The 24888-nt window shown below is 36.3% G+C and overlaps 1 protein-coding gene across 1 annotated transcript in view; it reads left to right on the top strand.

Moving 5' to 3' along the window:
• Nucleotides 1-24686, top strand: part of MYH15 (myosin heavy chain 15) — a 163626-nt gene extending 138940 nt beyond the window's left edge. Inside the window, 3 exon segments of the mRNA XM_044669192.1 lie at nucleotides 1882-2016; nucleotides 19454-19523; nucleotides 24598-24686. Coding sequence (XP_044525127.1) covers nucleotides 1882-2016; nucleotides 19454-19523; nucleotides 24598-24686 — 294 coding nt within the window.
• Nucleotides 24687-24888: the final 202 nt, after the last annotated feature.

Raw genomic sequence — 24888 nt, forward strand, 5'->3', positions numbered from 1 at the left:
TTTCATGTTTCCTTCTATTTTTTCAGTCTTTTGGCTTTGTTTTATTTGTTCTTGTTGTCTTGAGAGATCATTAGTTTCTACTTGCTCAATTCTAGCCTTTAGGGATTGATTTTCGGCTATAATCTTTTGGTTTTCGGCCATAATCTTCTGGTAAACGGCCATAATCTTTTGGTTTTCGGCCATAATCTTCTTGTTTTCGGCCATAATCTTCTGGTATTCCTTTTCAATCTGGTCATTTCTTGTGTTCAATTTGCTTATCAGTTCATTTGGTTTCTGAGCCTCGCTTTCCAGTTGCAAGATTCTACCTTTTAAACTGTTATTTTCTTGCCAGATCTCTTCCATTTTCCTCAAAATCTCAGATTTGAACTCTTCCATAGCTTGTGAGGAGTTTTCCTTATTTGGGGAGGGTCTGGATGGTTGTTTGTTCTCCTCCTCTGTTTGCTCGGTTGTCTGGATTTTCTCTGTGTAAAAGCTGTCGAGTGTTAGAGACTTCTTTTTTTTGTTATTATTCTTTCTCTTCTGAATTTCCTGTAACTGATTAGCCATCATTAGCCCAGCAGCTTCTCAGGTTTATCCTCGCGCTCAGTGTCTGTCAGAGATCTATTGGCTCCTGAGGTCTGAGTTCTAGTTTTTTCCAAGGTCAAGCCCCCTGGTGGATTCCCTTGCTTGATCCTCTGCAGGAGGTTCCTTTACAAGTCTCAGGGAGCTACTTCCACAGTCGTATACCCGTCTGCACTGGTTCCCCACTTAGGCTTTAGTTCCTGGCTGTGTCTGCCTCCACCCACGCCTCTGCTCAGCCGGCACCCACGCCTCTGCTCAGCCGGCACTCTGCTCCCAGCGTCCACTCTCTGCTCCCGCGCGCTCAGATTTCGCGTGCGTTCTTGACTTAATGGGGTCCTAAGTCTTGCTGCTCTCAGGAACAGGTCCCAGAGCTGCCGATGACTCGATGGGTGACCCAAACTTGCTCTATTTCTTTTTAGCTGGGTTCGGAGCTATAGGTGAGTGTGGAGGGGGTGGGGGTGGGGCGGTTGCTCAGCCCGCGATTGAGTGAGTGAGAGCCCTTTTTAGCCTGGAAATGTCTCGATTCCACGTACCTTCCACGCTGTGCCCTGTTGTGGGGTTCCTCCGTTCGTCTGGACTTGTTTTTATGTCCCCTTGAGGAGTTTTGTGTGTTTCGGTCAGGAGAGGTTAAGAGCTGCTTCTTACTCTGCCGCCATCTTAACCCGGAAAAACTTAACATTCATTTTTAAAAATTTTTGAGATCAAGATTCTCTTCCTTCTTCGGACTCTCCCTCCTTTCCTCCTTGTCCTCCCTCTAACCTGAGATGATAAGCAATCTGATATAGATCTCACACATGTAATCATGTTAAATGTTTTTCTCTATTAGTCGTTTTGTGGAAGAGATCTAAAATGAAAAAAAAAAGGGGGGGGAATGAAATATAGTATGTTTCAGCCTGCATTCAGATCCCATCAATTCTTTCTTGGAAGAGAGAGGCATTTTTTCATCACTAGTCTCTGGGATTGTGTTGAGTCACTGCATTGCTGGGAATAAATAACTAGGTCCTTTGCAGTAGTTCATCAAGAAATACTGCTGTTGCTGTATACAATGTTCTGGTTCTGCTCGCTTCACTTTGCATCAGTTCATTTAACTTTAGGAGAAGATCCTTTAAAGCCTGTTCTATTGGAAGTTTGTACTCCCGACATATTGAAAACTAGATTCCTGCATCTATAACTGAAATGTCACAGGCTTAGTTCAGAACTCAAAAGTTGTAATCTTACTACACACTTCTGAAGTTTGGTTTGGTGTTTTACTATATTAATTGTCATCATAGCTGAAAAGTGAGACTCCCTGAGCCTGTGGATCTTCTTCTTTATTGACAGGAGGCACAAGCCAATCAATATCTGTACCAGTTTAAGACTCAGCAGCGTGAGCTGGATGATGCAAAGGAAAGAGCGCAGATGGCTGAATCACAAGCCAACAAACTCAGGGCAAAAGCAAGAGAGATTGGGAAAAAGGTACATCCCCTATACAGGCGATCACCCATTAATCATTTAACCAAGTACACTCTATTACATTTTCAGGATCTACCTTATGAAAACTTAAAAAAAAAAAAAGTTAAGCTTAAAAAAAATCAACTCTGCCAAATAGAAGAAAGACCTTTCTAAACTTTTATTCATAAGTCGTGACTCGTCTGATGACAACAAAATTAATAATAATATTCTCTGCACCAGAATAGGAAATGTTCCCATTGATATTATAGAAAATAAATAAAAATCCGAGTCCATACACATTTATGTACACACACACACACACATATATATATGGATACTATGTATGCACACAGAGACATTTGGTGCTTTAAAGTTTACAAGTGTAGTCTTGTGAGGCAAACATAAATATATGTAAAAAGTATGTATGTATACATGTGTATACACACACATCTAATATGTAGACACACATATATTTATCAAATGCTTTAAGGTTTTAAAATTCTTTCCATGCTATAGTCTTGTGAGGTAAGTAAACATTTATAGACACATGTGTCTATATAAATATTATATAGTATATATTATAGACACATATGGAGAGATACATATGTAAGCATATCTGTGTATATACACATGTTTCTATATGTATGCACACATATACACACATATATGTATATAAACACACATTTATATTTATCTGGTGCTTTTCGGGTTAAAAACACTTTCCTGAATAGTTTTATATATTTATCTGATGCTTTAAGGGTTAAAAACACTTTCCTTAATAGTTTTATATATTTATCTAATGATATCTAATGATTTAAGAATTAAAAACACTTTCCTTAATGGTTTTTTGAGGTAAGTAGATATATTTATACCCACATACACATATATCTGGATAACTAAGTATGTATGTATATCTGTATATACACACATTTCATTATGTACGTATGTACACACTTAATACATGTATTGACTGCTTTAAGATATAAAAGCACTCTCTTTATTCTTGTCTTGTGAAGTAAGGAGAGACTCATCATCTGTATCTTATGAAGAAGCTGAGAGCTGAGGTGACTTGCCGATGGTTATGTGACTAATGAGAGTCAGAGCTGGGTCCCAAACCCAAGTCTACTAACACCAAGTCCAGTGTTCTTTCCATCGTTCTACATGGCAGCCTCTTCTACGGGTGAAAAAGGCCCAGATCAGGTTTACAGGGACACACTTTTAATTTCTCTTAGATTCCTGATGTGCCTAATTTCTTTCAGGATCATCCATGGCAGTGTTGGGGGTCCAGAATAATCTGTGTCAAATGAAAATCAATTTTGTGAGAAAGGTGAACTGACAAGTGTTAGAAGCGGGGTCACTTGAAATGTCAAACAGATCTAATTGTCCTTTTAAAATGTAACATTATTGTCAAAGAGTCACAAAACATAAATGGCGCCAGGGGAAAGTAATCCATGGTTGTGTGCCAGGGTCGTTTCCCATTCTCTTGGTTCATATACCCTACTGACAAAACCTGGAAAATTGTAGCATGATGGTCCCCTTGTGTTGAGACAGATTCTCCACTTGCAAGCATGTCATTCTAATAAAAGATGCTTTTTTTAAGAAAAAAAAGCAAAGAAAATAGATGCCCATTAGTTCCATGAAGGTGTGGTACTCCCCAGAGTTATTTTTATTTCTAAATGGGAGAATTCTGCCAGTGGAGTATTCCTCCCTCCTCATATTTCCTGTCTTGGTTGAAGGCAAGAGTGGGGAGGAAAAGGTCATTTTTTTGTTCCTTTTTTTCCCCTCTACTTTGTTCCTGCTGGCTTTAATGGTCCTCAGCTGCATAATGTGACCACCTCATCTGCCAATTTCTCAGGCAAGAAGGAGATAGATCTTCAAGTTCCACAATCTCTCAGGGACATCTCCTTTTGTGGAAAGTGATGGCCAAAGCCTCAGAGGTATCTTCTTCCTGGAGGTCATCACCTAGTGGATCTTCCCTTTTTCCTTAGTCTTTTTTCTTTTCTTTTTGTAGTCTCTCCTAGTTTCTGCCCCAATCTTTTGACAGCCATGTCCTGTGGATAGATGATCATTCAGAAAGGAAAAAGGATAAGATTCCAACACCCAGTAATAATAGTCACTCACACTCACATAGTGCTTTAAGGTTTGCAAAGTATATTTTTACTAAGGAGTAACACATTTGTTATTTTAATCAATTGGAACACAGGTGAGAGAGCACTTTAAGGAGATTTGAAGGGACGAGAGTTTTATCCCTAACTCTGTTTCTGAATTACTGGGGTGGAATCTTTCCATCCCTGTGACATTTAAACCCTCTCCCTGAAAAATGAGGGTAATCATTTTTCCTGGGGGTGACTAGGTGGCACAGGGGATACAGCACCAGGCCTGGAGTTGAAAGACAGATGGCATTTTTTATCAGCAGTCTCCGGGATTTTCTTGGGTCACTTGGGCCATCTTGTTAAGTCAAAACTTTTGGAGAGGCTTAAGGAAAACTGATCTGTTATTAATGGAATGGTGAATTAGTCCAGTCATTAAGAAAAATTTTGAACTGTATCATGAAAGTCACTAAACTTTACATATCCTTTGATTCAGTAGCACCATGGCCTATCTCCCAAAGAGGTCAAAGAAAAGAGAAATGGAAGGTACAATAATATTCACTACAATGGGGCAGGTAGGTGGCTTAGAAAATAGAACAACAGGGCTGGAGTCAGGAAGACACCTATTTCCAAGTTCAAATCTGATTTCAGACACTTCTTAGCTATGTGACCCTGGGCAAATCACTTAATCCTGTTGGACTCAGTTTCCTTACCTGTAAAAATGAGTTGGAGAAGGAAGTGGCAAACTGCTCCTGTATCTCTGCCAAGAAGACTCCTAATGGCATCATGGAGAGTAGGACATGACTAAAAAAATCAACAATTTTTTTTTAATCTTTACACTGGATCAGGAATCATGAGACCTGGGTTCTAGACCTAACTCTGCTGCTAACTGCCCAAGTGAATATAAATAAATCACTTAACCAATTTGGGCTTTAGTTTACTTTCTATAAAATGGAATATTCAACTAAATATTCTTTTTAAAAAAATATCATACCTCCCATCTTAGAATAAATATTATGTGTTGGTTTCAAGACAGGAGAGCAGTAAAGGCTAGGCAATGGGGATTAAGTGACTTGTCCAGGGTATTTGAGATCTGATTTGAACCTAGGACCTCCCATTTCTAGGCCTGGCTCTCAATTCCCTGAGCCATCTGATTGCCCCCTCAACTAAGTAATCTGAGATCACTTATAGTTTGAATATCATATTATCTGGAGTTTGAATCAGTTATAAAGAGAGTAAAAAAATTCACTTATATGGCCCAACATTTTCACTGATGTCACTACCCCAGAGTCCAAGGCAGATATAACTAGTATTGGAGTAGCAAAAAAATAAAACATGCCTATCCAGCCTACCAATAGCTCAGTTGAGAAGAAAATGAGGCAATAAAGTTCTCCGATGTTTCAGTTCCATCTCCTTTGAACAAAATAAAGGCAAAAACCTGTGGTGTTTCCTTTCCTTTGGGGATCACTATCTCCTCTCTCTCTGGCTCTTTCCTTTTACCTCTGTCATAGGACCAGAAGAAAATAATAAGAGAGTCCCAGAAGGTCAAAACTGGCATTTTGAGGTACTCTCCCCCCACCTATATGTCAGAGAATTTCCATAGAAAGCCAGGGGCCAGTCAGATGGAGAAGATAGTACCCATCAGGATTCACCTACCAGAGTTGTGCAGATATCAACCTATCTGCAACAGTTCTAAAAATGATGTGGTATCATAGGATCCAAGGATTCAGAACTAGAAGGGGATCTAGTCATCATCAAATATAACCTTTTCATTTTAAAGATGAGGAAGCAAATCCATAGTTATCTTGCTTCCAAGTTCACAACAATTAGCAGTCCAGAGAGTGGATAATTAAAGCCCAGATCTTTTGAATTTAAATCCAGTGATCTTTTTCTGACATTAGACTTCTCTTGATGATAATTTAAGTGAAGTTGCCTTGGTGATGAGGACTCATGGGGGAACTGGATATATATTGCTTACAAGGCCAATAGAAATGGCTTCAAAAGAAGGACATTTCAGCAAAGAATTTTCTTTTCTTAGTTTTTTTAAAAAAACAAACAATTTTAGAGTTTTTTATCTTCAAAACATAGGAAGCACTGTGGTACAGTAGGAAGGAATATAGCTCTGAAGTCATATTTTAGTTCAAATTACATTCCCTGACAATACACCTGTATGACCTTAGGCAAGTTATTTTACTTCCATACTTTTCAGTTTCTTGCCTATAAAATGAGGACTGTGAGTTTGATGACCCCTGAGATCCCTTCTCACTCTCAGTCTATGACCTTATGTTATAGTTACAGTCTGAATTATCAGAAGACTTCAGAATTTCTTGGTCATAACATAAGAATTCAGATTGCTTGATTTCTGAGTCTCTAAAGACATCAGATAGATGAAAAAGATTTTCAAGTTGTTTTAGAATTAGAAAAATATACCATTAAATTGAATTTTGGAACCTCAGTTCAGTGACTGCCCAGAATCATAATATAATGCATGTATTTGGGTATTAGGAGGCTGGAGAAGTCATCTTGGAATGAGGTATTAGAATGATATAAATGATCGACTCAATCCAAACAAGGGCTATAAAAAAGTAGGTCTAATACTGTTGTCAAACACAGTCATCCTGATGAATCCCAAGCCAATCCCTCTCTCTGCCTTTTCTCCATGGAGATGATGTTTAAATAGAGACACAACCTTTGTGGAATGGAGAATCTGCCAGATCTGAGGGGGTGGGTTCTCCCTCACTCTTGGTTCTTTTTATATGCTTGAGGGGGTGTCCAAAGTAAATACCCTGGTTCCAATCCTGTTGTGCATGAAGCAAAAAAAAAAAAAAAAAAAAAAAAAAAAACCAGATGTCCTTTAGCTGCTTACCCGGCAAATTCCATTATCCAGCAGTGGTTTCCATGTGTCTTGTAATCCTTCTGCCCATAGAGTAGGGGCTTCTAACTTTCAAATCTCTCCCTTATAACATGTGGCCCTAACTGTGAACTACTGCATTGCACCTCTTGGTGTGGGCATGGTGACCCATGCAATTTAGCCACTCTTAGCAATGCAGAAACTAGACTCCTGGGTGGAAATATATGTTGGAATAGTTGCTGAGAACAGGATTCTAAAAAAATAGATTATAAACTTCTAAACCTACAACGATGGCTACAATTAACCCAGAAATCCAAATAATCTTAATATCCAAGGCCAATGATCTTCTATCCCACTTTCTGGGACTTAGGGATCCTTTGGCACTAACCTTTTCTCCTTGAAGTTCCTTAATCAATAGCTTTACTTTCCCTATAAAATCTGTGTTATGCTGATATCTATGATCAACTTCTACAACCACCTCCTATGTAGCTAAATGTCCTAAATTTGGTCTAAATAAACCATCCAAGGGGCAAAGAAATTTCAAAACTGGGGGTCTTTTCAGGTAATTCAGGGGGCTATCTCTCCTGCTTGGTGCACTGCCAAGTCCAATCCTGTATCTCCCAATAAAGGGGTCACTGGAATGAAAAACAATTTCATGGTTATTATAATTAAATTCAACATGAATTAAATTATAATGTTTATTATGATTAAATTCAAATATAATCATTTTTCTAGTATTTCTTTACTATTTTTTCAGTCATGTCCAACTCTTTGTGAATCCATTTGTAGTTTTCTTGGCAAAGATATTGGAGTTGTTTGCCATTTCCTTCATCAACTCATTTCATTTCCTTCATCAGTTCATTTTACAGATGAAGAAACGGAGGCAAACAGGGTCACACAGCTAGGAAGAAATATCTGGGGCTAGATTTGAACTCAGAAAGAAGAGTTTCCCTGACTTCAGGCCCAGTGCTCTTCCCATTGCACCATCTAATTACCCTTGTTTACTCTCTAGGAAGTAACTCTTTGAACCCAGGATCTAAGGTGCAGGTCTGAAGTTCTAACCCTTGATGTTTAATATCTCTCTTGGCAATGGGCTCAGGTCTCAGCTAAGGTCCTTTCTCTCAACAGGCTTTAAGGCTTTTTCTGTCCTTGACCTAAAGTAGAGTGTCTAGGAGTGAGAATGAAAATGTTTATGTAACATCACTGTTTTACTGCAATTGAAGAGCTCATTATATTCACCAAGGTCTAGAGGGAGGCTGTTCTTTCATCATTTTGCCATATTTTTCAACATTATCTAACTAGCATATCGAATAAGAAAATTTGGAGTAAGTCATTTTACAATTTGTCCTGTTCTATGCCATGTATTCCATAGTAATCAGTAATTCACATAAATCATTCATCTACTATAAGCAACCTTTGATTACATTCTAAATATTTCATTGTCCTATGGTTTTATTACTTCCAAGCTGTTCTTTAAACAAACTGCTTCATAAATACTCTCCTCCCATTTAGCAGGAGGAGTTGTCACTCTTTGTGTCTGTGTCTGTCTGTGTGTGTTTGAAAGGGGATGACAAAATCCACTGGAGAGGCTTATATTTAAATGCATAAATCTACAAATTTCATTTATGCCCTTTATAATTGCACCCATCTTACACTTTTAAAGATGCAAAAGCCAGCAAGGTAGCTTGGGATGGGGAGCCACGACTAGAGATGGGGGGTCCTGGGTTTAGGAATATCATTTCATATCATTTCAAAGTCTCTAAGAATATCAGTTTGAGATCTGTGAGGGGAACTGGAGGGAGAAGAAACTAGAAACAAAGAGAAGACTTAGAAGACTGGGATAATAGCCCAAGCAAAAAGATGAAGCAAGGCAGCTAGGTGTCTTATGGATAGAAAGCCAAGTCTACAGATGGCAGGTCCTGGGTTCAAATCTGACCTCAGACACTTCCTGGCTGTGTGACCCTGGGCAAGTCATTAAATTCCCATTGCCTAGCCTTTATTGCTCTTCTGCCTTGAAATTCTTACTTAGATTTTTTCTTTTTGTTGTTGTTGTTCCTTAGTATTAATACAGAAGATAAAAGTTTTTTTAATTCAAAAGCCAATTTCCTAATTATTCAGATTTAGATTCAAAATTAGCAGAAATTTCTTTTCCCACACACATTCCTATTGAAAGAAATGTGAACCCCCCCCAAATCGAGAACTGAGAAGATTACATGTTATAATGAACCTCTCTTATTTGGACACTCATGGTTTTCTATACTTCTGCTAAAAAATATATTAGCTCTTAGAACAACATGGCGATCAGATTTACAAAATTCGTTAGCATTAGGACACCCCAACTGGTAGTAGTCTAGATCTGAGTAAAGTTATTTCAGTGAGAGAGGCTTCTCCCAGCTCAATGACAAAGGTTCCAATTATAAATCTTTCCCCCCTTTCCTAATGTTAAAAAAAAACACACACAAAAATATTCCTCACACTGAGGAAGAAAAGGAGAGAGGTCTGAGTGCATCTGAATACACATTCTACAAAATCTCCACTTCAACTATCACTATCACAACTGGGAAATCTACATTATTAAAAAGATCATTCAAAAATATCACTAGCTACATGACTACCAACCATAGATGAACTTGAAACAAGTGAGTATGGGCAGAGAAATCATTGAAAATTAAATATGAAAATTGATTTCATATAATTTGTAAAACTTCCTTATGGCATCACTTCATTTAGTATCAAACATCTTTAATAACCAAATTTAAATAAAAATAAACTATCCTACTGTCTTGGACCCAACTTAAATATCTTCTCACTCTTTCTCTCTCCTTCCCTACCTCCCTCTCCCTGTCTCTCTCTGTCTCTCTATGTTTCTCTTTCTCTCTCCCCCTCCCTCCCCTCTCTCTGTGTCTTTCTGTATCTCTCTCCCCCTCACTCCCACTTTCTCTCTCTCACTCTCTTTCTCTCTCCCTCCCTTTCTGTCTCTTTTTCTGTCTGTCTGTCTCTCACTCTCACTGACTCTCTCTCCTGTGTCAAATTTCAAAAAATTAAAATTAAGTAAAATAAAAATGATAATAATTGATCCTTTCTTAATATCCTACTACTACTAGTAGTAATATTACTATTCATAATAATGTGAGTGGCAGCATGAGTACAGTGCCTAGAAAGCTGGCTTTAGAGTCAGGAAGACCCGAGTCTGAGACCCACTTCTGACAGATACTAGCTGTGGAGTCCTGTGAAAAAGTTCACTTTAACTTCTCACTTGCCTCAGGTCACTTCCCGAATGTCACACTCTTGTTAGAAGACTAATGAGAGTTCTCTATAAGAATGAAATCCCAGGCCTGGTCTAGAAATATTTATCTAATAACTATCATTTCTTTTGGTTTCTAAATCTTACCATATTTTAATAGAATAAATTCTCCACATTCCCACTTCTCTTAGTCTAAAACTCTTCTTGACCAACCCAGATATAACCCATATAACAGTTTTGGTGAACCTTTTCTCCCCCCCCAGTACGAGTGCCCAGAGGTCAAATTCAAGCGGTCTGTGAGCCCCCAATTACCTGGGAGAATTGAGGAAGTGCTTGCTTTGGGAGGCTGGACAGAGGGATGGGGCATGCAAAAAATGTCCTCAGGGACTGGGAAGCAGGAGACAGAAGCAGCTCCTCCACTCCTGCTTCGCCAACGCTGCCATCCATGTAACATTGTCCAGATAACCTCATTTCATAGTAATGTATTTTGACCAAACTCTGAACAGTAATATCTGAAAACACCACTGTAATGACATCTGCCTCATCACCCATTTATAACCAAGTTTTCAGAGAACAAGTAGCTCCTGGAATATTGTTTCATCTATCATTATGCTGGAGCAATTAATGACTTTAATGACCCTATGCCTGTAGCAGCTACATAGTCAAGATTTTTTCACATACTGGAAGGTGTCTGACACCCTGGAATCATGTGGCATGTGAAAGAAAAGGGATAGTAAGAAAGACGGGGCTGTTGCTCTCCCCATCAACTTTTCTTCATTTCTGCTGAATTAAATCACACACACACACACACACACACACACACACAAACCCAACCAAAAATACTCCTAGACTTGGTTGAGCTCTTTTAATAATTGTTGCTATGATCCTCCCCTTTCTTGGCTTCTCTCAGCCATTTTTCTCTGTGGAAATAATCAGTTCGGTTTAACTCAGTAAGCATTAATTAAATGACTGATATGTGTAAAATACTTGGGACTTCAAAGACAAAGATGAAATTGCTCTACTGTAGCTTAAGTTCTAATGGGACAAAATAGTGAGTTTGCTGATGTCTTGTAGATTTTACCAAAATGACCTTTAGCTGTGGGACAGCCAGGTGGCTCAGTGGAGAGAGAGTCATACCCAGCAATGGGAAGTCTTGGGTTCAAATGTGGCCTCAGACATTTTCTGTGTGACCCTGTGTGACCCTGGGCAAGCCACTTAACCCCCACTGCCTAGCCCTTACCACTCTTCTGCCTTGGAACCAACACACAGTATTGATTCTAAAAGGGAATGATTTTTAAAATGACCTTTAGTTGAAGTAATATCTGAAAAATCATATATGATGGAAGTAGCACCACCAAATTACAGAAGGCAAATGTTCTGATTTTCATGAAAGGGAAGAAAATAGAAACTACCAATTAAAGACCAGTGAGTTTGACTTCAAGTCTTGGCAAAATTATAGACTGCATTGCTGAGAGGTGATTGTAACTATCTAGAAATGGTCATCACAAAGCATGAGCTTGATTTCATCAATAGCGAGTCATAACAAACTTAGCTTATTTTTTCTTTTTTGATAGAGGACCAAACTGAAAATCATAGTATTCCTACATTTTAGCAAAATTTTATACCCCTTTAAAAATCTAATTTCAAGTACTCAAGTATTTATTTTTTCCCTCTCCTACATCTCCCTTTCTCCCAGGGAGAAAAAGGGAAAAACAAAACAAAATATGCATAGTAAAGAAAAATAAATTCCACATTGGCCATACCCATAAAAAGTGTGTCTCATTCTTCAGATTTTAGTTTATCACCTCTCACCAAGAAGGTGGTTAGCATGTTCCATCATTAGCCCTCTAGTATTAGAATTGGTCACTGAACTGATTTGGATTTTAAAGTTTTTACAATGTTGTTGTGAGAATATAAATCATTCTGCTGGTTCTGCATACCTTACTCTAACCCCATTTCATACATTTCTTCCCAGATTTTTCTGAAAAAACAAAACCAAACCTTTCATTTCTTTTTAGCACACTAATATTTTATTATATTCATGTACCAAAATTTGTTCAGGCAAAATTTGATAAGGCATCTAAATAGTCTTGTGGGATAGTTGGAGGAATATTTGCAAGGCAATGGAACAAACAGAAGAATTCAGAATTTACTTAATTATCTGGGCTTCAGAAGAAGTCAATAATGCCTCCACATGATTCTGAATATTTCTAATGGCAGAACCAAAGGATCTGGGTGTGGTCCTTGGCTATTAAAATTTTAATTAGCCTAATTTAACCTAAGGTTTTAGTTGCTGATTTGAATGAAAGCAAAGAAAGCAACATCCATTCATCCTCTGGGTTATGAATGAGAAATCATCCTTTGTGCAGGTGACAAAAACTAGATAAAGGGATTCAGGATTCAAAATGTTTTTGACAAGCTATAACAGTAGAATGAATATAATAAGATGAAATTTAATAGGAATACATACAAAGTGTTAAGCTGCTTTAAAAATGGCTTTATGATACTAATCTGAGAGAAGAATGTTTAGTCAGTAGTTTGTCTCAAAAGAGGTATGAGTGTAGTGATGGGGTTTGGTGGAAAGAAAGCTTTCTACGAGACAACAACAAATGATAGCCAAAATGTCTAAAAGGATCTTGGGTAGCATGAAGAGAGCTTTGACTTCCAGGACCAGGAATAACTAGACACCTGGTCTGGCCACATCTTTTCAGTCCTGAGTGCCACATTTTACGAAGAACCTTGATAAGACACTGTGGCACTGGGCAAGTCACTTAACTTCCATCACCTAGCCCTTACCATTCTTATGCCTTGGAACCAATACATAGTATTGATTCTAAGATGGAAGGTAAGGGTTTAACAAAATGATAAAGGACCAAACAAATATAAGAGCTTGTGTACATGGAAAGAAGGGGAAGGATGTGAGGGATTTTGAAGAGGTAATAATGAGATTTGGATAGAGGTGTGGAGAGAGGAAAGAGTTGATAGTTCACTAGTTGCAAACTTTGTGTAGAACTGAAAGGATGGTGGTGATGCACTCAAATAGAAATGAGAAGTTTAGAAGAGAGAGATAGGTTTAGTGGGAAACATAATGAGTTTTGGAAATGTTGAGTTTGAGATGACTATTTAGATGGAGCTGTCCAAAATGCAGTGGGCAATGTGGGATGATTCCTCAGTAAAGCTGAGACCTGTATATGTAGATTTGGGGGTTATCTGAATAAATAATTGAAATGATTTGAGTTGATGAGAGAGAGCAGGAGAGAGGAGAGGAGAGAGGGAAAAGAGGAGAGATCCAAGTTTAGAGAGAGAAGAGGATCCAAGACAAAATTTGTGACACATCCTTTAATAAAGGAAGAGACATGGATGATTATGGTGATGCAGGCAAGCCCAATGAGAAGAAGTAATCAAATCAGTAAGAAGCCTAAGAGGGCGCATTAGAAAAAAAAATACCTAGAGAGCATAGAGGATGAGGGAATGATACAAAATTTCATAGAATTGAGAAGGATGAGGTCTGAGAAAAGACCAATGGATTGAGCAACGAAGAGAGCAGTTTCAGTTTGAGTACAAGGGTGGATACTTTCAGTAAGAGTAGAAAAAAGTAGTCAGATGAGTGAGAGTTTGCCTCTGGATCCATTTTTACTTCTGGAACTTTTGTTCCTTGTGTATTTTTCTTCCTTTGCTTCTTAGGAAGGGAATCACACTCTCCTCTCCTTTCTTGCCTGTCCCATCCTTGAGTCACAAAGTCCAAAGGGTGGAAAAATAAGTGTGAATTTTCTTGTTGTACCTATGGAGGCTCAAGCTGAATTCATTTACAGGTCAGAGAAAGTCCATCCTCTTCTAACTCCCTCTGCTATCTTTTAATGAAAATTTATTTAAAATTAGAATCTCACATACCTTAATGGAAGTAGTAGACTTCAACATTTTTTTTTATTGTTGCCTATTATTGTTACATAGGAGGCAGCCAGGTGGCTTAGGAGATAAGAGCACTGGGTCTAGATTCTGAAAGACCTGAATTCAAATATGGCCTCAGACACTTTCTAGCTGTGTGACCGTGGGTAAGTCACTTAAACTCTGTTTGCCTTGATTCACTGAAGAAGAAAATGGCAAAATGATCCACTATTTTTGCCAAGAACACCACATGGATAATGTGGTCCACAGGGTCACAGACTCAGACACAACTGAATAATTGAACAACAAATTACATAGTGCCTCTAATGGTATAAAACACACAAAAAATTCCTAGAAAAATTTCTAATCTTTCTTGGATATGTCCTATCTATAAATCCTTTCAGTAGACCAGGTCTTGCATTCAGAAATATCACACGCCTGCTTCTCACTCTTTTATCAGTTGTCTTCTGAAATATGATTTTTTTCTCCCCAACTAAAAGAAGTGAAGCTGGACAGAGTCTGAGACTTGCAATGTGACAGCAGCAGGATTCATCCTAGCATGAACATTCTTTTAGAAGTCCTGGTTGCTTTCTGTAATTGCTTGTACTTGTTTCCTGATCCATCTGCTGGATGTCAGAAACCCCAATATATGAAGTACTGAACCAGATTTCTGGTGACTACCTGTTCACTGCATTTATGTAGATAATGCCATTCTAGAAAGTGGTTCAAGAGAGTTAAAAGTCAAGGCAGAAACTCAGGCTGTGGATGTACGCAATGAATGATGTCTATGTTCCTTTCCTTCTTGTTATTTGCTCCTGATAGCTCTGGGAGTACCCAGATAAGAATATTTTGTAAATCCCAACCCAAGGCCCTGAAAGCAGGCTTCTTTCTCAATGTGCTGAAAAATAAAAACCACAGCAACAACAGGGATATCACTACCAGCAGCTCTAGCTAGCATTTTAAGGCAGACAAAGCGCTTTACGATATCTCGTTTTATCCTCACATTTAACTAGGAGGTAAAGTGCTATAGTTATTCCTATTTTGCAGATTAGGAAATTGAGGTGGAGAGGGGTGAAGTGACTTTCTCAGCATTACACAGCTAGCAAACTTGAGTAAGTGCCAGATGCTATATTTGAATTCCGGTCTTCCTGAATCCAGGTCTAGCACTCTAGCCACCTAGTTGTTTCTAGGTAATACATTTTCCAATCAAATGAGAACACAGTAAAAAAGCCAATTATAGCTGAACCTTAGACTGTGGGGCACTGAATATTGTGTAATAATACTAAAAAAAGTAGGTTAAAATAAGATTACAAGACTTTAAAGGCCAAACAGAGAGGGTGTGTATTTGTTCCCAGAGTTAGCAAAGAACCACTGGAGTTTTTTGAGTATGGTCATGACATGGCGGGCAAAACCAGCCATGAGATAAGCCAGATCTCCATCTCCCTTTCTTTCACCCTCCTTTGCCCCTAAGCTAATATTTACAGGTTCTAAAATATAGATCTGGGAGTGGATGAAATAGTTAACATCTCACAACTAAGCCCTAGGATCCTTGGAAATGAAGAAAACCAGTGAGTGTAATTCTGCCAGACCACATTAGAAATGGCACTTATTCTGTACATATCAGGAAAATTGGGAAGTCATCTTTTGTGCTGCTCTATTACACAAATGGGCAGCTAGGTGGTGCAGAGGATGGAATGTTAAGCTTGGAAACAGAAAGATTTCTTCATGAGTTCAAATTCAGTCTCAGATACTTAATAGCTATATGCCTTTAAGCAAGTCATTTAATCTTATTTGCCTCAGTTCTTCAGCAAGTAAATGAGCTGGAGAAGGGAATTACAAACCACTCTAGTATCTCTGCCAAGAAAACCCCAAATGAAGTCACAGAGAGTCAGACACAACTGTAACAGCCAAACAACGATAACATCACCATACAAACTGGTCTTGGGAAGCTGACATTGCATGGCACAAATGGTTGGCATAAGACTCAATCTATAGATGTGAAACAAAACACATTTATTCTAGAAGCATGTGAAAGAACCTGCATTGCCTATTTCTTTCACCTTCAGAATTCAACTGATTGAAAAAAAAAAATCTTGCTAGCATATGCAAGTTTTGTCTGGAAACTGTCTTCCATATGGTTGCTAGCTTACCCTGAAGCCATCCTTTCAGAAAGAATTTGTTACTAAATAGTAGAGAAAGTAGTTAGGAAAGCTTAATCAACTCTCCTGTTCCTTAAATACTTTGTGAAACCACACAAAAAATAAAATGGTACTAGAAGTGATTGTTGTGCTAATTCACTACTTAAAGGGAAAGACAAGGCCGAGTCCAGTAATGAGAATCCCTTTTATTCTTGGTTTGCATTTATTTTTAAACTCATGAATTCCATAAAAATTTTCAATAGCTGTTCTTTAAAATGAGGCATGTACAAGAGAAGATATTTGGGAGGTGATTCTCAGGAATTGGTAGATTTCAAGTGAGAATATTCTGAGAATATAGCAGTTGCCCCTTGGTAGCTAATGATCTTCTAAATGGCTAGAATTCATATGAAGATTCCCATTTCTTTATTGGTTATCTGAATAGGCATAATTCTGGAAAATACTTCTTATTACAGGGCCTGGAGCTCAAGAAAGAGCCAAGGACTTCGTATACAGATTTGAGAGTTCTACATAAAGATGGAAATTAGACTTATTGGAGCTTATGAGTTCATCAAGAGAAATCACCTTTCTTTAAAGGGGAAAAAAAATCAATGACACCAATTAAAAAATCAGAGGGTTCGTTTCTAAGGAGATACCGTCTCAACAAAAACTCCATGTCTATTCTCATTGGATCTCATTGAAAACAAATTATTATAGGGACTGCTAGGGGATTAGAAGGGCTCTTTGCATGGTCAGAAGCCTTTTGTCTATCCTGCTAGATCCTATGGGCCCTAGAAATGGATTAAAGAGCTAGATTCTCTGATTTAAGAGTTGGTAAAATGGATTTTTTTCCCTCTAAGGAAAAGCGATCACCTCTCTTGGTAGGAGATCTCTAATGAGATACCTCAAACCAAGTGAAGAAGGGAGACTGGCCATTGTTCTTGGACACAAAACATGGAAACACTGATAGGCTGTATAAGATGATTTTCTCTGGCTCCTACAAAAGTGTAACTCAATGCTCATGCAGAGTATTCTCCCATTGTATTACGAACTTTGATGAATCCATTCTCTCTCTCTCTTTTTTTTTTTTTTTGCTGAAGAGCTTGGCACTCATGCAAAACCTAGAAGAAAATCCACTAGTGTTATTTGATAGTTTAGTAATGTCCTCTCTTCTCAGTTGGTTCAGTTCCCAGAAAGACGAATATGTGTTTTGTCATAAGTGACTTTTTTCTTACCTGTATATATGTCTCTGTTTATGACAAATAATAAGAATAGCTAACATTTAAATGTGCTTTGTATGTGTCAAGGACTGTGCTAACCAGGGGTCGGCAACCTTTTTGGCCATGAGAGCCATAAACGCCACATTTTTTAAAATGTAATTTCGTGAGAGCCGTACAGTGCTCACAGTGCGCACTCCTGTAACAGAGCCTGAAAAAAAATTGACTTCATGGCTCCTGCAGAAAGAGCTATATCTGGCCCTCAAAAGAGCCAGATACGGCTCGAGAGCCATACATTGCTGACCCCTGTGCTATGCAATCACTATCTCGTTTGATCTTCACAACACATTGAGAAGTAGGTACTATTATTATCCCCATTTTACAAAATTTAAAAAAAACAAACTGAGGAAAACCCTGGGCAAACAGAGGTTAAATGAGTTGCCCAGAATCACATAGCTAATGTATGTCTGAGGCCAATTTGAACTCATTGACTTCAGGTCTGAGGCTATATCTATAGCGTCACCCACTTTCCCCTAACGAATTCTTGGGCAAGAAGGGGAATCACCCAAGAAAAAAAGACTCATAAAAAAGAAATGTGAATCTTTGAGCTAGAAGCTTCTAACCTATCTGGAATTAGAGTCTGATCTAAGCAGAATTATTCCACTCCATTTTATCTCCTTTTTTTCTCTTGGTGCAACCTTCCAAGAAAGGAAAATGGAATAAAGGGAAAAAAATAAAATAAAATTCTTGTTCCAAGAGATTCGTTATAATAATGAATAAATAAATAACTATCTTCAACAGGGAATCAAGGAATCAGTAATGATCTTATCTCTTTTTAACAGAAATTTGGTGGATGCAGAACAGATTATTATAGATAATAAATAATAAATTAGACTTTGATGTCACTATTGGATTTCATGATGATGGTCTTCTAGATAAGCTTCACTATTGGACTGTGGAATTGGGAACTGAGATTTTAAAGAAGTTGGATATTTGTATCCAGAATGTGTTCATGAGAGCACTCCTTCCCTCCATGCCACTGGTGCACTGATAGAGATTATGGGACACATAAATTCACTAAAACCCTGTATTGATTTGACTTAAGTGCTGTATGAGACACAAATGTATTTCCTTCTTTTGAAAGGCCAAGTCCCTGAAATGAGGAGGGTTTTATTGCTCTGTCTGATCTCAAAGAACTGGGCATAATGTGTGATTTACTGTCAGATGAGGATGAGAGTGAACCAGTTCATGTTTATGTGTCTTTGTTTTATGCCCTTGTTTATAGCTTCTACATGTATATTCCAATTATGTGAGATAATGTTCCCTATCCTTTCTCTCCCTCCTCACCCCTTTTGTATTCTTCTTGCCCTCCCTTTCTATTCTTTAAAGATCATTAAAATATAACAGAATATGACTTGTGTATGTCTACCTCCAGAAAAAGAACTGATATAATAGAATAGCAAGACTGTTTTTTATATACATAAATCTTTTTGTTAAATGATGCTTACACTAGCATGAGGAGGGGAAACTGGATAGGAGACACCTGAGAGTTTTAATATAACAAACATTAATTTTTAAAATAAAATAAAATGAAGGGAAACAGAAAGAGCTAAAACAACCACAATATAATAGTTTCACCCCTAAGCCCTCTCTCTAGAGTCTTCCCCTGACCTCTGATAATAGCATTCTGATGTTATATATATATGTATATATACATATAAAATATTATATTAGGTTGTAGATTTATATTATTATAATTATTATAATATTATATTAGATTGTAGTTTATTCTAGTTTAGTCCCTTATACTTTGCTCATGTTTTTATATTTTTTATGTTTCTCTTGATGCTTGTGTTTGTATTTCAAAGATCCTACAACAGTTCTGGTCTTTTAATCAGAAATATTTAGCTGTCCTCTATTAAAAGTCTTGGTGCCACTGTAGAATTATAGTTAGTTTTTACAGGGTAAGTTATTCTTGGCTAAACGCTTAGATCTTTTACCTTTTAGAATGTTGTGTTCTAAGTTTTCCACTTCTTCAGAGTAGTGGCTACATCTTCTATGATTCTGACCATGACTCCTTGGTACCTGAATTCTTTCTGGAAGCTTGCAGTATTTTCTTTTGAAATGGAAGTCCGAGAGTTGGGCTACAATATTCCAGGGAGTTTTCTACTGGGGCTTCTTTCAGAAGGTAGCCAGTGAATTATTTCTATTTCTACTTTGCTCTCTGGTTCTAAGCTGAGATTTTTGAATCCAGGTCTTACTACTTCCAAGTCCAGTGCTCTAACTACTGCATTACCTACTTATCTCTATAAATGTATACTTCTATTCTGGAAGAAAAACCTGTGTCAACGTAAGTCATTTGGTACAATCTACCAAGATACACTATTGCTAAAGCCAAATGAACTCCAATATGTATAAAATAAACACAATGGTATGGACAATATCTCAGTTGGATGAACTAATAGTGTATTTGGTGTATCAACTGGGAGGTAATTTTGAATGCTCTGATTTAGAATGCTTGAGATTGTTAAATTTTAAATAATAATTTAATTGGAAAGCAGCCAGCTTAAGATAGAATTCTGATACAAATCAGTTTAAGTCTGTATACTTCATATTCAACTTAAGTTGAATCTTCATATACACAAACTTCAAATATATATAAAAAGAAATAATATGCAGAGTTTAAAATCTGAAAATGTAATTCATTTAATAATTGATCACAAGAATTTGAAATCCAGTCACAGGATAAAAAGTTTAAAAGTAGAACATAATGCCCAAAAATCTAATGTTAGCAATATAATCCTAATTCTTTAAGCATGTAGCTAAAATACTTTTATTTATTTTTTCTCTATCTTTATTTTTCAGTTGCCAGTTGTGTATACCTGAATTCATATGTGTTGAGTTTGTGTAAAATAAGGTTGTACTATAATAGAACATTCAATTTAAATTCAGAATTGGTTGCACAATCTGCCCTGGCATTTTTTTTAGTTTTTTACCTTGAATTAATTACTTAGCATATCTAAATGGGATAATAAGACTTTTGCTACCTAATTTTTAGGATATTTTGAGGTACAAATATGATAATGATTTATATATGTATATATAAACAAAGTTTTATGATGGTAAAATACCATATAAGTTATATGAACCATGTTCAATGAAGTATTTAAAGTATTATATGAGTTTGATGCAAGCCAATTCAATCTATTGTTTTTTTTTTCATTATTGTGGAAAGCAAAGCCACAATCCAAACCCAGCTGCAGGGATTTCCAAATGTTACACTTTCTGACTTCAGAGTGAATGGCGTATTCACAGTGTCAAAGGGTTTTGTTTGTTTGTTTTGCTAAAATAGTTTATAGTAGTAGGACTCCAAGTGTCATAAAACTCATGGGGCTCATTCACAGTGCAGATTATCTTTGTGGAGAAAACTAGGAATTTGCCATGATCAAATTATCATTACTAAATCTATATACACCAAATGTTATAGCATCCCAATTTTTAAAGGAAAAACTAAAGCAGTTATAGGTGTAAATAGATATCAAAATTATAATAGTGTGGGATTTTTAACCTTCCCCTCTTAGAACTAGACAAATCTAACCAAAAACTAAATAAGAAAAAATCAAGGAGATAAAGAAACTCTTAGCTTTTATTAGATATGACATATCTGGAGAGTACTGAACAGGAATAGAAAGGTATATTCCTTTTTCTCAGAGGTACATTGGTTCCTTTACAAAAATTGAGCATATGTAAAGACACAAAAATTTTATAATTAAATGAAAAAAATTAAATACATCATTTGGGGATCATAATGCAATAAAATTACATTCAATAAAGGACTGTAGAAACAGAATAAAATTAATTGGAAATTAAATAATTTAAGGAATGAGTGGGGTAAAGTACAAGTCCTCGAAACAACAAATAATTTATTAAAGAAAATTATAATAATGAGATGGCATACCAAAACCTATGGGATACAGCAAAAGCAGTAATTAGAGGAAATTCTACATCTCTAAGTGTGTATATCAGCGAATCAGAGAAAGAACAGATCAGTGAATTGAGTATACAATTTTAAAAAACTAGAAAAAGAAAAAGTTAAAAATCCCCAATTAAATACCAAATTCAAAATCCTAAAAATTAAAGGTAGGATTAATCAAAATGAATATAAGAAAACCATTGATTTAATATATAAAACTGAGTTCGTTTTGTTAAAGAAAAACCAAAATAGATAAACCATTGGTTAATATGATTTTTTTTGAAGAGAGAAGAAAAACTAAATCACTAAAATAAAAAATGAAACAGGTGAATTAATCACTAATGAAGATGAAATCAAATCCATTATTATTAGGAGTTATTTTGCCCAATTATATGCCAACAAATTTTGCAATTTAAGTGAAATGGAAGAATACTTACAAAAATATTAGTTGCCTAAACTAACAAAGGAGGAAATAGGTTATTTTAAGTAGACATAGTCTAGAAAAAGAAAAAGAACACTCCATAAGTGAACTTTCTAAGAAAAAAAGCATCAGGACCAGATTGATTTACAAGTGAATTTTACCAAATATCTGAAGATCATCTAATTCCTATGTGAAATAAATTATTTAGAACAATTGGTAAAGAAGTCCTGTCAAACTCCTTTTATGAAACAAATAGGGTACTGACACCTCAACAAGGAAGAGCTAAAAACAGAGAAAGCATTCTAGTTTCATTAATGAACATAGATGTAAAAATCCTAAATAAAATATTAGCCAACGTACGACAACAATATATCACAAAGACTATCCATTATGACCAAGGAAGATTTATACTAAGTATGCAAAACTAGTTTAGTATAAGGAAAAGTATTAACATAATTAATCACATCAACAAAAAGTAACAAAAATCATATGATTATATAAATACATGCAGAAAAAGCTTTTGACAAAATAGACTTCATTCCTATTACTCAACTCTAACTTAATGAAAAGCATGCTAGACTTGTATTCAGGAGAAACCCATCGTCAGGCCTTGCTTGTCGAGTGGCTCAAACAGTATGATGTGGTACCAACAACCCCAAATCAAGAAATAATGGCCCCTGCCTTAGACTTCTATTAGAAAATTAATGAGACTTGTAAAAATTATTGATCACTTTTTATTTTATGTCAGCTTTATTTCCTAATATGCCCTCCTCATCCCTTGTAATAAAGAATAAAAAAAAGTTTTAAAAAAACAGTTCATCAAAATTAACCAACATATTCACCAAGTCTAACATTATATGCAATATTTTATACCCTTTGTTCCCTACATCTGCAAAAAAGGCAGACATACATTCTCATATCCCCTCTTTGGGGCCAAGATTGATTATTATAGTTTCACAGCATTTTGATTCAGTTTTTTTCTTTTACATTATTTCATTGTATATTTTGATTTCCTGGTTCTGAATCTATTAATGTTCATCTAAGTTTTCTTATGCCTTTTGTAATTCTTTATATTCATTGTTTCTTACAGAACATTTATTTTTTAAAATTATATCCAAGTGCCATTTTTTATTTAGTCATTCCCCTGTCAATGAGAATTTAACTTTTTAAAAGTCTTTAATATTATAAAAAGTGCTACTGTAAATATTTTCATATTTATGGAGCCTTTCTTTTTAATCATTGTCTTCTCTGAGGTTTATGCCTAACAATGGGATTTCTGAGTCAGAGGACATTGATATTTTAGTCTTTTACTTAGAGGCATTCCATAGAATTGTAAAGAGTTGTTGAACTAATTCATAACTCCAGAAACTATATCAGTGTGTTTTTCCATAATTCCTCCAATATTTCAGCTAGATTTCTCAGTATATAAAGGAATGCATCTAAAGTCATAAAGACCTGAGTTAAAAACCTACTATGTGACCAAGAGGAAGACACTTAATGGAGCTGACTAGCAGTTACAAAATATTCTTTTGTGGATGTCCACCTGAAAGGGAAGCTGAGGACTGAGGGAAAATGAAGGGAAGGCTTTAAAGATTAAAGGAGAAAGGAAATAAGGGGAGAAAAAAGACCCAGAGACGTAGGAGTCAACAGCATAGCATTCAGTCCATGGATTGCTCCTCTGATGGTATGAGAGAGCGAGCCACACGTGAATATAGTTTTTATTGAAGTTCCAAGGAAAGGGAATGGGAGACAGTTAATCAAACATGTGACGTGGTAGATAATTTAACATCAGCTCAGTAAACAACCACAAGATCAAAAAGATGGAGGCTAGGACAATGTAGAAACCAGCGTTCAGCCCAGAGGTTCATTTGACCTTTGGACTGCAGGCATGGGGAGGGGTCAGAATACCACAAAGTTTGAATTCCAATTCAGTTCAAGGATCCAGAAATAAATTAAGTGAAATATTAGAAATACATCCCCAAGTCTGGTACATGAGCATATATTGCTCATAAGAGTCAGCTTTTGAATGCATCTTTAATACTTTCATGATTAGTTCATACCTTGAACCTTACACTTAATAGCTGCATGCCTCAGTTTCCTCATATGTAAAACAGGAATAATAATAGCACCAGGTTTTCTATGTGGACAAAATGAGATAATATTTTTATAGCACTTTGTAAATTTAAAAGCACTATATAATGGTTATCTATTTTTATTTCCAACTTTTGTCATCTTTGCTGATTTGGTAGTTATAAGGTATAACCTCAGAAATGTTCTGATATGCATTTATTATTATTGATTTGGATCAGTCTCTCAGAAGAAGGATAATCATTTGCTTTTCTAATTGTGAAAATTTTTTTAGTCATATCCTTTGACCATCTATCCATTAACAAATAGATATCAGACTTTTATCAGAGATGTTTGTTGTTAAGTTTTTCCCCTAATTGACCACGTTTCATCTTATCTTGCTTGCATTAATATTGTTTGTCCAAAAGCTTTTTCAATATCATAAAACTAAAATTATCTATTTTATTATCTCTAGCTCTCACACTTGATTTAGAATTCTCCCCTTAGCTATAACTGAAATATACCTGCCTGATTCCCTTCAGTATTTTTAATGGCATAGTCTTTAATATTCTAGTCATTTATCAATTTTGAGGTTTTGTAGTATATGGTATAAGATGTTGCTCTAAATCTAATTTCTCCCCGTTTTACTAATTTTCCCAGTAATTTATGTCAAATAGGAAGATCTCTAAAAGACCTAATGATTTTTAAGCTTAATTTCACAGATGCAGAAATCATTAATGCTGATGTGGGCTTACAAGAGATGGTAGTTACTCACCTAGTGGAGCATCCCATAGTGGAAATATTTGTCTGAAGGAGATGTTACCATTCCTTTGGCAAATTTTAGTACAGTAAAATCTGTTTTGTGCTCCTGTGTATCTAATGCTTAAATGTGAATACGCTGGTATTCAAAGGTTAATTTGGCTTGGAGAAAGTATTTATTCAGCAATTTAAAAGTATAAGCGACTTTGAGAAGTCAGAAATAATCTGTCTTCTCTGACTCCATACACATGAAG

The sequence above is a fragment of the Gracilinanus agilis genome, chromosome 3 (assembly GCF_016433145.1).
Source record: "Gracilinanus agilis isolate LMUSP501 chromosome 3, AgileGrace, whole genome shotgun sequence".
NCBI classification, from domain to species: Eukaryota; Metazoa; Chordata; class Mammalia; order Didelphimorphia; family Didelphidae; genus Gracilinanus; species Gracilinanus agilis.